The sequence below is a fragment of the Antrostomus carolinensis genome, unplaced genomic scaffold, assembly GCF_000700745.2.
Source record: "Antrostomus carolinensis isolate BGI_N321 unplaced genomic scaffold, ASM70074v2 scaffold5202, whole genome shotgun sequence".
Classification (NCBI taxonomy): domain Eukaryota; kingdom Metazoa; phylum Chordata; class Aves; order Caprimulgiformes; family Caprimulgidae; genus Antrostomus; species Antrostomus carolinensis.
The window spans coordinates 41,665-54,685 of record NW_010300057.1 but is presented as its reverse complement, the minus strand read 5'-3'; the positions used below and the strand labels follow the sequence as shown (position 1 = coordinate 54,685).

The 13,021-nt window shown below is 37.9% G+C and overlaps 1 protein-coding gene across 1 annotated transcript in view; it reads right to left on the bottom strand.

Moving 5' to 3' along the window:
- The window catches only part of VAT1L (vesicle amine transport 1 like), a 53,039-nt gene continuing 40,018 nt past the window's right edge, over window positions 1-13,021 (bottom strand). Inside the window, exons 9-10 of the mRNA XM_010162983.2 lie at window positions 2,589-2,672; window positions 1-589 (exon numbers count right to left, since the gene is read on the bottom strand). Of these exons, the coding sequence (XP_010161285.2) occupies window positions 491-589; window positions 2,589-2,672 (183 nt within the window). The 3' untranslated portion in view covers window positions 1-490. The remainder of the gene's footprint in view (window positions 590-2,588; window positions 2,673-13,021) is intronic.

The window sequence follows — 13,021 nt, the reverse complement described above, 5'->3', positions numbered from 1 at the left end:
TTGCAACTTTTATCTGTGGTTCATAAAAGGAAAACTATTTAACACTGAAAATCCACAAACTGAAAATCCTCCCTCCAGTTTCTAGAATCTTCCAGACAGCATGTGGGGAATTTTTTTTGTTACTGTTTCCAACTTTCAAAAAAAGCCCAGACCCCTCAAATAACTTTAAGCAAAATGTTGGAATTTGCATGAGAAAGATGCCCATCTAAGATTACACAGTAAGTTAATAAGGCTTTTAAACCAGGAAAGAAAAATCCATGGGACTCTTACAGGGCAAGTGGGTATTACACAGGAATGTCATAATACTGCACTGGATGAGAATGGCACTTGAGTTCAAAACAACAATGATCAACAGCTCATAGCTCAGCTGACTGCAGACAAATACAACACACACTGTACTACAGCATTTGTTCACTGATGCACAGAATAGATTTCCCAGTCTTGTTCCCTTCTACTTCATCAACCTTTCTGCTTCCACCACCTCTGGCAGTTACTGGATGAATGGCATGCGCTCTTTATTCTCATTGTCCCCTTCATGGTCTTCTTCCTCTTCTCCAGCCTCACTTGTCTCTGTGCTGTCGTTGGCCATCTGCAGGACGAAAGATGAAGGACATCGGAGGACCTTTCACATTGTTTTATTCATTCTTATTTCAGTTTAATTCATTTGTTAAAATGACTTTAAAAATGAAAGAAGACATGGTCTCAACATGAAAATAAACATTGTCTGTGCAAAACTTTTGTTGGCACCACACCACTTCCAGCTAAAGCTGTCGGCTGTTCCCTCACAGCTTACTGAATTACCAAACAGAAGGCTGCTTTGTAGGACAGCTGCACAAGTGGACTCTGATCCATGTATTTGTAGCAAACGGATATTAAGGCTCTCAGATAGGAAATACAATTGAGTAGGTTTAAGTTTACAGAATGTGTGAGACCTCTGGTTTACAACTCCTTCTGTATCTGCTCTTCCAGAAACGGGTAACACTGTTCTTTAACACCAGCTAATGGATGGGATCTGGTGCCGTATACTGTCAGGAAAACTCAGCAGAGCAACTGTTTTGTATAAAAAACAATTAAACTTTATAGAGCAGTGGATCTGCAGATGCTGGCTCAACATAACCATGTCAGAGCGCAGATCTTGGATTGCACAGGAGTGGGGAGAAACTGCATTGCCATATTTTATTGAAGATGCCTGTACAGGTAGCAGGCAATCACAGAAATTTGTACTTCAGGATAGCATTTAAGGAGCACATTGTGTTTTTTCACATGGGAATATTCATTATAAGCTGTGCAAAGGTGCAACACTCTCCTGTACTTCACCTTGTCAGTCTGACTTCTCTCTGGAGGCAAAAGACTCCAGTTAACTGGACAGGTGGTAGATCAGTATGGCTGAATTCTCTCAGACACCAACATTACCTCTCTTAAGACACAAGAAGATTATTGTATTAGCTTACAACTATTTCAAAACCAACTAAGCAAGGGATTCATTTACTTTTTAAAAAGAAATGCAGTGACATTGTACCTTCCTGTTTGGTTACTAGTCTCTGGTTGAAATAAAAAATCTCAAACAAAACCTGGTTTTAATGGAGAAAAGCAATGCTCTGAAGTGACCCATATTTTTTAATTAACACTCTATTGTGAAATTGTGTCACATTTGTTCTCACCTTCTAACCAATGGCTATTGTGAATAAACAGTATCAACAGAAGAGAGGGAGTGAATTATTAATGTTGTGTTATGGATTCTTGTTTACAGTTGTAAGACGTAATTCAGTTACAATATAATGCTCACTTCCCATATGTGAGGTCCCAAAAGCTTTCCTTTTCCTTGCAGTGATTTTGTACAATGTTTCGGGCAAATTTTAGAGAAAGTGCGAGGAAGAGCTTAACTGTAATTCCAGGTTCTTTTCTGTTCTTTCGAAACAGGAGATATCGCAGGTCTGAAAGCAAACTCCATATATCAGTATTGATCTGAAGTCAGTTTTCATTACCTTCTTTACTGCTCTTTCCTACATCATCAGTGAATGTTCAGGTGTGAGCCTGACTCTCATTTACTACTGCTCTCTGTAATGTTTCAGGACCATGTGGTACCAGAGCTCCATCACAACTATCTTCCTTCAGAACATTTCTAGAAGGAATTATTTAGATATTATACTTCATGTTATAAAAAAGTAAAATAAATTTGCACCAAAGGTATACTCTGGCTTTTGTGTGGGAATCAGAAAGCACTTCTACGTTTGTACACTGAACTAATATTGACTGTGTCTTTTCCTGTTCGATCCACTTGGCTATTTGTTTTCCATCACAGGGACAGAAATAGATGTGTCAGTTTAACCCTGATCTAGGACTTGCAGACACATTTTTTGGAAAGGCAGATAGCCATTCAGTATAGAAAAGTAACTGCTGGGACTCTAGGAATTACAGTTACACTTCACTTTGGGTTAAATATAGAAATTACGATTATTCATTGTTATTTAGGTGCTATGGATTTAGAAGAAAATGGCATAAAAAAAATCATAAGGGACACATCTCCAAAAGGCACTACCACGCTTTAACTTGTGTGACTGTACACTGTGTATGTGCTTTACACTCACCAGGGGAGTGGGTGCTTTCTCCACATCCAGAATTAGTTTTCCTATATTTCCTCGGTCATGGATTCTCTGCATGGCCTCCTTCACCTGAAAGAAAGAGAACCTATTGATAATTTTCAGGCACACACTAAGAAAAGCCTGAATTCCTTCCAAAACCAGCAATACATTTAAGGAATGCTATGTGCAAGGTCATTCAAACAGTAACTTGAAATAAAATTAATAGTTAACCATTTTTTTAGTGAATTTCTAAGGCCTGATTTTTGCATTGTGTTTGCCAAATGGGATGTGAGTCTCGATGACAGTTTCTGCATAGCATACCATGTACATAACGTTTCTGCAGTGTAACAGTAATGGTGAGCTGAGGTGCAGACAGAAATATAGGCTCAGGGAGTTAATCCTTACAGGTTGTTCAGTGGATTTTCTCTTTGCAGATTATTTATCAAGAAATCCTCCTTTCAGTGAAAGTATGAAGTGTTTTCCTAATTGACCTATGATATTTTTCAATTAATTTCTTTTGTATTCCTGTAGAGGGAATGCTGTACTCAGGCAGTAGCTGTGATTAATGCAATGCTGTGGTTCTCACTGTATAAGCAAATATTTCTTTCCTCCTTTTTCCCACATTTTTTCCTTTTAAAAAAAAAAATTAAATAAGCAGTGTCCTACAATACCACTAAGACTAGACATGTAACAGCTGGCTGCAATTAGCACAGGTGAGAAAGGAACAAACACCTCTTCTTACTAGTGCACAGGAGAGGAGCTTATTTTGATGTATGAAATTTCAGAACTCATGAGAGCTCGGTGTTGATGAATTGAAATTGTGTGTGTGTTGCACTGAATGTTCCATGTGCAGCATGGAGACCACTATTAAATCACTGACACTGGAAGATGTCAAGAGTTTCCTCACTTTCATGGTGGGAAACTTCAGGAACTGAAAATGTACACATAAAGGCTGTTTCATATCCTCTGCACACTATTTTTTGCTGGCATAACAGGATATGTTGCGACAAGAAAGTTTTATGTTAATAGGATCTACCATCTGTGACATAGTTTTATTAAATATTTTAAGAATAATGGCACATAAGTTTGAAACAATATGCTGACTTGGGAACAGGTGGGTCCCACAGTATGTTTAAAAGCCTGAATTGGGGTCCAAGCACCTAAGATAATTACTGAATGTCTAATACAAAAGGAGGTATGAGATTTTTAAAGATACTAAGCAAATATGGCTTTCAACATTCATTTAAATTTAATGGATGCTGGGCAAAAAATGTCTTTACCATCTGTTGGTTTCATTTTGAAAGCTGACTGCAGTGAACTCAATATTGTAACCTTAATTTTGCCAAGTGGCTCCCTCAATTAGTAAATACCAGACTTGAAAAAAAAATAAAATCTGTTAGAACAAAAGAAAAACTGCACTGCAAAGCACAATGATATTCTAATGTAGGGCATTATTGTAAATTAACCTTGGAAAACACATCGCATGAATCCCATCAGATAGAAGGCTGACCTCTAAAAGCAGTCCACAAAATCACTATACCTTACAGCATAAACATAGCCTAACTATAATTTTAAGACCTGTTCTGCACTATGGACAATATTCCTCTAAGAACATCCCAAAAAGATCCTGAAGAAGCAGCAGCTGTAATATTTTTTTATGACTCTTATTAGCCAAATAAAGCTTTTAGGAGTCTCTAGCATGGCATAAATAACCAACATAGATGTGACAGAACTGGAGAAATCGGCAAACACACTTGCCCATCCATTGAAATTTATTACCAGAACATCATGTGGAAAGCAGGGTACGCAACATTTATTTTAATTTGTACCATATCATATTTAGCAAGGCAAATTTGAGAGAATGTGCTTTCCCTGCATTTTTCACAAGCACAATATCAAATTTAGGACTCTGGAGAAAGGTTCAGGAGTTGTTTCCAGGATGCTTGCAAATGCAAACAGCAGGCAGAGGCAAAGGGAACAATAAAACTTATAACAATAACAGTGGCTATGGAATCCAGATGGAGCTATTAAAATATATAACAAATTTGGAAAAAAGTGTGAAGAGCTGATACAACATCTGTATATTTTAGTGTTATTTGCAACTTACCTACCCAGTTAGTCAAACTCGGTACTAGTGCAATGCCATTCAGTACACTATGTCTGAGTTAAGAGACCATGAGCTATTTTATAAATGAAGTAATTTTTATATTTAGGCTGCTAACAGCCCACTTATTCAACCAACACTGCAACTACTTGAATATGAAAACTATTCCCTCCTATTCTATAGAGGGCAGAGAGCATCAAAAACCTTCTTTGCTCTGCAAGTATGGTTAAGGCTCAAGTTGTTCTATGCAGACTATAGAAAAGCATTTACTTTTTCTGGTCAACATGTAAGTGCTGCGTCTGGTCTGCCTTTTGCAGAGCGTGGTGTGGAGCTTCTGCTAAGTCCGTGCCTGAGTGTTTGCAGGTTACCAATGAAGACAGTGAATCACGCTGCACTTGTTTAAAATCAGACCCAGGCTTAGCTGGTAGTACAAGGAGGCATGTGGAAATCCTGGAATTTATTGAAGGTTCTCTGAAGTTCTTGAAGTTTGATTCAAAATAAATATCCCTTCTGGTAGCAAGGATCAAAAGAGTTTCCCTCTTTTTACAGAATCGTGTCCCTAAATTACTTCTCACCAATTATTCAATATTGGTTGCTATTTGCATGTCAGCTCAAATCCAAGTAAATGGATCTGACAGACTTTTGTTTATGTGGATGAGTTAATTGAATTTCTTCTTGTGCAGTATCATCACCAGAGGGCTCTTGGATTGGAAATAGTGCAAAGGAGTGTTTACCAATATAAAGAGTTTCCATCCAAATAAAGGACAAACATTGCGTTGGCCTTTGCTTTCAGTATAGCTCAGCCCTTAGAGGGTTTGTGTCTAAAAAACTGCCCCAAACTTCACACAATACGTAACACAGAGCTCTCCACTGGAATCGGAACTACTTCTAAAAATTAGTGAACAACTGGAAAATGCTTCCACTTTCCATGGTACTCATGTAAGGAAAGTTGGCAAACTAGTTACCGAAAAAAACCAAGCAAGACCCCAAATGCTGCACAGCCACGTATTGCGTGATGAATCCAGCGCAGGCACTCCTAGGCAGCAGCAGAGGAAAATGATTAATAGCAAAGGAGAAATAAAAGGCATCCCAAGTTTGCCTTTTCCCTCAAGCACATTTGCATTCATTTGTATTTTAGGCTGACATACTGTTTTTAAGCATACTCTAGAGTAGAATTCTCTTCCCCTATCTGTTCAGTCTAGCGGAAAATGATACCAAACAGAGAAAAAGGGCCTTTCTAACTCAGTTTGAAACAATTTGTATTTGCTTTAGGGAATATGCTTTTATAATTGGAGAAACAATTTTTAACAAGTATATTTCTCCCATGCCTTTCAGCTCTACAAATGACAGAGTCGTGGATATGTTATCAGATATCTTCAGCCAAGTGTTTTTCAGCAATGACAGTGAATCTGGAAATTAAGCCAACCTATGCAATGATGAAGTCATCTGTAAAACAAAAAACATGGTCTAGAAAGACAAAACCAATGTACCTCAAAGTCCTTTACAAGCCCTGCTTACCATGCCCTGTGAGAAATATTCAAATTCTCATTTTCCATCATAACTCCCAAGCACTGCAGATTTTCTGAGCCTTCTGCGAGCTCCTTCCTCATACTGCTCTGCTGGACTCAAGCAGATAGGTAAGGAATATAAAAATATAGAGAGCTTAATCGGGAACGCACAGAACCATTGCACTGTGTCAATGTTATAGGCAAAATTTAGCAGCTCTAACATTTCTTAGAAAATTTTAATCTATTAACACACACTTGCATATTTAAAAAGGTGTTATGCTACCAATGCTACCAACAGAATTCTTCAAAGAGGTCCTAATACAAACACAGGATAAAAAAAAAAAAAAAATCACAAAGCTGGCAGAGAAGATCTGTTGTGAAAATCCTATTCAAGTATATTTTCCTGAGGGGATGTTACAGTTGGGATCTCAGAGCTCCTCTTGGATCAGAGCCATTTCTGTTTCTGTCCATCTGTATTGTGTGTCACACTGAGAAGAGCAACAATTACTGTCAATAGACCTTGGTAGGAGAGTAAGAGCAGAAATGCCTTCATGTTACCAGTCAGAAAATGCTCTAAAAGAGCTTTCAGGACAGCTGTGTTCTCTGGAAGTTTGACAACTGTACTGAGTCCTCTCCAACACCACCATAGTGTCTCTCTTGGGGTACCCCTCAAAACTGTCAAGCACTTTGGCTGTTGTGTCCTCTTTAAAATTTCTTATTCTGCTTCAAATAAGCTCATCTTCTACAGCCTCAAATCTTTTCAAAATCAAGCCGAGGCATTTATCTTAATCAACAATGGTAATTTTCAGAATATAGTTTAATACTTTCATCTACTACCAAACTAGATTTTCTCTGTCTTCAAAAACAAGCTGTAACAAGGCCTCACTCTAACAATTTTTATATAGGTAAGTATTGCAAAAAGTTAGTATTTTTAAAAGTCTGCATACAAACTAAATCAGAAAAGCAAAGAAATAGCGAGTTGACCAGGCACACTGGGTTCTAGATCCAAGGGACAGATATCTGCCTTGTCTTTCTCCTTTCAAATGTCTGAGCTGTACAGGCTTTCAAAGAAAAAGCAGGTAATGATATATAGTAAAGAATCGGATTTTGGAAATTCTAATGATGGATAAGTCTGGAATTCCATGTGAATCTAACAGATTTTTAAAATCTGGATTGAGGAAGCTCAACACTTGTTCCTCCCAATGAGAACTTTGAAATCAACTGGTTGTGCCAATAGTTGTTTGCAAATTCAGAAATGATGCCACACTTGGGGTTATGGCATGCAAAATTCTGCTCAGCCTTCCTTCACTGATTAAAAAATTTAAATTATTGAGTATTATAATCCTGTCCAGTTCATACAAGAGCAACACAAAGAAAGCAACAGAAAAACCTCAGTACCTCTCAGGTCAATGCTTTGACTAGGCAGGTGTATGTATTTTGGGGTATTCTGTTTGTGTGCTTTGGGTGACTGTTTATTTCTGTGCTTTGTGATGGGGAAAAGATTTGTCTGGTCTTTGTGGGTTTTTTTAAAGATATGTTTCCAATGAGGTATGTTGCTAAAATGATTTATTCAGTGTTGCTGATTCTGTTGGATTTGGAGAATTTGATATAATTTTAGAAAGACTGATTATGTACTTTGAAATTACTGATACTTAGGTCTTGATGCTACCTATTACCAAAATAGGCCAAAAAAAGAAGACACAAAAATTAAGTAATTTTTAAAGTTTGTGAAATTTTAAGATGGTCTCTTTTTGTAAGAAAATTAAGTTGTTGCTTCAAAGAGTGTTTTCAACTAGGCTGTAGTTCAGAGATGCCTATGTAGTCAAAATTGAAAAAAACAGCTAATTTAGTGGTATCACATTAGCTCTAGATATTGTTAAAAAGAAATAGTGTGGTATTACGTATACAAAAGATTTCCCATTCCTTGATACACTAAAATGATAGAGTAGCTCCAAAAGAAAGACAGATTTCTGTATTTCTTTAGCTAATGCCTCATGTCACACTGGATGATTTGCAAAGGTTTTGGTGGGGGTTTTTTGGGTTTTTTTTTCTCCCTACTAAAAGTGAATATTATAACAGCCATAAATTATTTTCCTCTGCTGAATACACCACCAGTGTATGCACTGGGAACATGGTATATGATTTTCTTACAGTCTTTCTGGCATTAGGGAGCTGATAGCAATTCTAATTTAAAAAAAGAGAAAAACAAAAATTACTTTGGTTTCTTACTAGCATTTCTAAAACAGGAAAGTACTAATAACAGCAGAGTACTAACATTAAAGTACTAATACTGCAACTGACAAATCAGCTTTTAGGAATCACATTATACCCACAAATGACTTAAGTTTAATGAAGTGCTCTGTCTACAGTCCTGACTAACTTGCAATACATTTCTATGTGAGAAATGTATGGTAAAAAAGCACAAAATTAAGCATGTTATTACCTGTAACCACTCAGACCTGAAAAAAGGTCTTCATACTGAAATTAAAAACAGCAGCCAAAGCAGTTTTTTATTCAAATAGTTTCTGCAAATCTAAAATCATGAAAAACAAGGTGTATTCAAAACAGAGCAATATGCTATCAGATGATGACGTTCTATCTGACATTTCCAGCTAGCTTCTGATTACATTGGTTTTCTATAGCTTTTGATAGAAGCCTGTAAAAACAGGCCATTTTAAATTGACTAAAAGATGACTTCTCCTGAAATGCATCTTGTACATTTGCCTTCGTACTTAGTTTTTTCCTATGTCCTCCTTGGATTTTGCTTTGTTTTTAGTACTGTATTGTCCCCAGGTTAAATTAGTAACTGGGACAGATTTCTTGTCTAGCTTTTCACTGTAAGTCTTTCATTTCAGGTCTCCACCTCTACTGTCCTGATAGTTGTGGCACTGATCCTTCAATTTGCTGAAGACTGCAACCAAAGTGAGATGAAGTGAGGAACGCAGTGCCTTACAGAAGACATCTTATGATCCAACCTTGGATCTCCATTACAGAACAAGCTTGCAAACTGTACTGAGAGCTATGACTACTTTGGAAAGTTCCTGAATGCAGCTGTTTTCCTGGATGTAAGTCTGACCCTTTATAAATAACATAAGCCTGAAACAAAAATTATGCTCCAACCTTGTGTTGCTATAGTCAAACCTCCACTTCTTTACCCATTTTACTTTAAACCAGTTTGTTGGGTGTTTTGCATTTGAAATCAAGACCCAACAGTAAACCCTCCTGAGGTACTCATAAATGCTTGCTGACATTCAGTTGTCTCTGGAACTTCATTTTGTTGTTAGAATACAGCAAAAGCAGTCTACTGCTTTATAAATATAGGAAAAGTTAAATGGAAAATATATTGCTAATCATCTGCTGCACCATTTCACAGTGTGAAAGATAAATGCAGCCTGCCTAAGAAATGGATGCTGTTTTCAAGCCTTTGGATATTATTTTAAACCTAATGATCCATTTCTGTATTTGGCTCTTATAAGGAACCAATCTCAGGAGTAAAATAAGAAGAGACTGCAAAGTTGGAACACTGAAGCACTCGCTGTGCCAATGTAACACGTTGGGGGCTTTAGGCATATTAGTAATATGGATGTTTAGTAGAGAGAAACAATGAAGGCAACATGCCATGGAAAAACTTCCTACTGAAAATGTCAAAACATAATGCTTTCATCATCCTACATGAAGCTCTTCTGTTCAGCTCAGTAATATGAATTTTACCATTTTTTTTTAGTGAAGTTATACATTTATTTCAGAAAAAAAAATAAATTGAAAGACACTGGTGCAATAGAAGAGTGGATATTCTTTTAATAACTCCAAGGGGTTGAATGCTATTTGTATGTCTAAATATGCAGGCATGTGCTAGAACTTAGAATTAGAAGCCTTGCTTCAGAAATAGGTTGGAAAAAAACAAAGAAATATACATTATCTCATGGGATCTTTCTAACACTCAGTGTGGTCTTTGGTTTGGTACTCCAGTGCAGAACAGGTCCAAAATCTACTTTGTACTGCTATTGTGAGGTTCAGTAAATGTTGGAAAGGAAAGCACACAGCATGACAGCTACTTTTTGAGGAGAACTTGGAATATTCTGTGTATACAAATATATTTCACTCCCTGTTCCACTGGTGTAATTTCCCTGACATCATGAGGTTGCATGTTAATGAGGAGAGCAGGTATTGGGAGAGGCTAAGTCGCAGTTGGTAACAGAATACCAGTAGCATTCAGCAGGCTTCAATGACTCCAACGTACATTCTGTAAATAAATATTATCCTTCAAACGTGACTTTCACACAGGTCAGCACTTTCTGACCACTCCTCTAATCTTTGCAAAGCAGGAACTTGCTGTTTGGAGAACTCAGTATTTTTCTTACGAAAGCCAAGACAGCTTCCTCTTATTAACCTTGCTCCCTAGTCCTTGATATGCAGCTACAACACTAAGCTTAGCTTCTGCATTACTTCTGGGCAGGCTCTCCCTGACAGAGAGCAGAGCAGTCTGTAAGAGTGTTCCTTACCAGTAATTAATTCCTCTCTTGCTCAGTGTCGTGCGTCTGAGAAGCCTGAAACTGCATCATGTCTGCAAAATCACATGGACAGGATCTCCATGGTGATAGTGTCATGCGGTATGCAAACATCAGCTGGCTAGTCAAGGTTACTTTGGCAACCCAAGTGTCACAGGTAATGATCCAAATCTTGTTCAGATTTATGAAAGAATAATCTGAATTAAAAACTTGCCCATTTTTCACTCTAGGGTTGGTTCTGTTCTGCTGCTATTCATAACAGACACTATGTCAGTGAGCCTAGAGCTATCTCCATTAGAATTACAAACAATAATATTTATTTAAGCATCATTTTTATGCAGTAATGAAGAAAAAGATGCATTCTGCAGTCTATTCTAACTGAGATACCGCATAAACAAAGCTTTCACACTATAGCTTTCATTAGTGCCATTAGGCAACATGATTTTTAGTATCAGAATCACTTCTGGGGTTTATTACAAAGCTATGTTGTCTTTAATACGAACTGTGAGCTGCATTATAATTGCAGATGCTCTTCTCAGAGCAGGAGAAGAGTTTTCTTTCATGTCACTGGCATATATGGCTGTTAAAACTGAACACAGCACTTCATATGAAGAAAAAACACCTAGTCTCTGTCTTTCGGATTATGGCTGTTTAGCTTTGGTCTGCGCAAGGGAGGAAACTCAAGATACCATGGGATAAAAGTTTCTTAGCTTGCTGGCAGCTCTGAGGGCAGTGAACTGGTGTAGTACTCCACACAGATTTTGCCAGGGTGTTAGGGCACAGGAAGTAGAGAGCAGAAGTAAATCTCCCTTTTAGGCTAAAATGTTAATGTAGCTCGGGGTAAGGGAAGGGACAGGAGACAGGCTCCCTGGGTGTCCCATGACACATGCATGGTGAGCAGTCACTGGGCTCCTTTGCACTGTCCCTGTCCTACTCTCAAAAGTGACATCTGTCAAAATTCAGTCTTATTATTTTGCTGGCATGCTCATCTTGAAATGTCTCCCTCCTGTTTATGCAATATGATTTAGTGGAATAATATTTCATTGGGAAACATGCTGGCTTTTTTTTTTTTTAAAGCCTGTTTTTTCTTTTTTAAATGAGTTTGCAATACTTTCCTTTCTCAGGCTAAGTCTTCTGTGCAAGCTTTTGTAGAAATGCTGTTTGCCTGGGTGTGATTACTGACAATTACCCTACCCCAGATGCAGTTATTGGGACAAAACCATTCGTTTGCTGGTAAAGATTATTTCCCTTGTGAGCAGTGGAATAACGTGTACTGACCACAACATGCTTCTGTGGGACTGATCTGCATTCACGATAGGAATATTTTCCTTGCAGTGTGTAGCAGAACAGCCAGCAGATAGGTGTTTCTAGTATTTAACTGACCTAACTGTGACAAAATCCTACAATTACCTCTTTGCATGGGAGCTGGGTATATGGGAGGCTGGCAAACCCCCATCTGCAATTGGCCTGGATTCTCCTCTCTTACCTGCACTATCAATCCTAAAGAGACCTCTCAAACTCTTTGTTCTCCTGGAGGCTGAGGGTGTGCAGCATCTTGCAAGCTAGATGGAAAAGAAGTATAATATTTACAGGATTTCGAACAGGCTCTATTCCTGCCCATGGTGAATATCCCCAGCTCATAACGTGCAGAAATCAAGCACTGAGCATATGACACATCAAACTCAGGGTATCTGAGGACCAATTTTTATAAACACCTCCTGAGAAAAAAAGTACATGGGCAAGACAGATACAAACAAAATCAACTGCTAGTGTCAAAAAGTTAGTATCATTAGCAATGATTTTGAGCCGATTAGAGTAGGAAGACACAGGAGTAGGAAAATAACTTAAATGATGGAATCTATTTCCTTACTGTGAAGCTAAAATGTCCTGTCACCCTGCTAGTATCCATCTGAAATTAAAAAAAAAAAATTATCCAACTCACCTGTTTATGCTCTGTTATGCTAAACTTTGCACCAATGGTTTTGCCTCCATACATGCAAATAGAAAGTATTTTTAAAATCCCTTTCATTCCTCCATTGCCGGTCACAGCTGCAAACAGCAGCTCTGGCCTCTGTTCCCTTCTGCTGCCTGTCAGTGAGGAGAGACCTTTTCTCTGGAATACCTTTTAGCCTCACTGTATGTTACCATGGCAGCAAGACTAAAACCAGACCCAAGATGAGAAAAATGTCAAAGGAATAAAAACTGACGCTACAGGCAAATTCTGACTCTGAGTCCTCCCTTGGCTACTGAAGATACCTATTAAGTTATACATCTTTTAGACAGAGAGCTACAGCTGCAGAACTGTGCTGTTTTCACTCT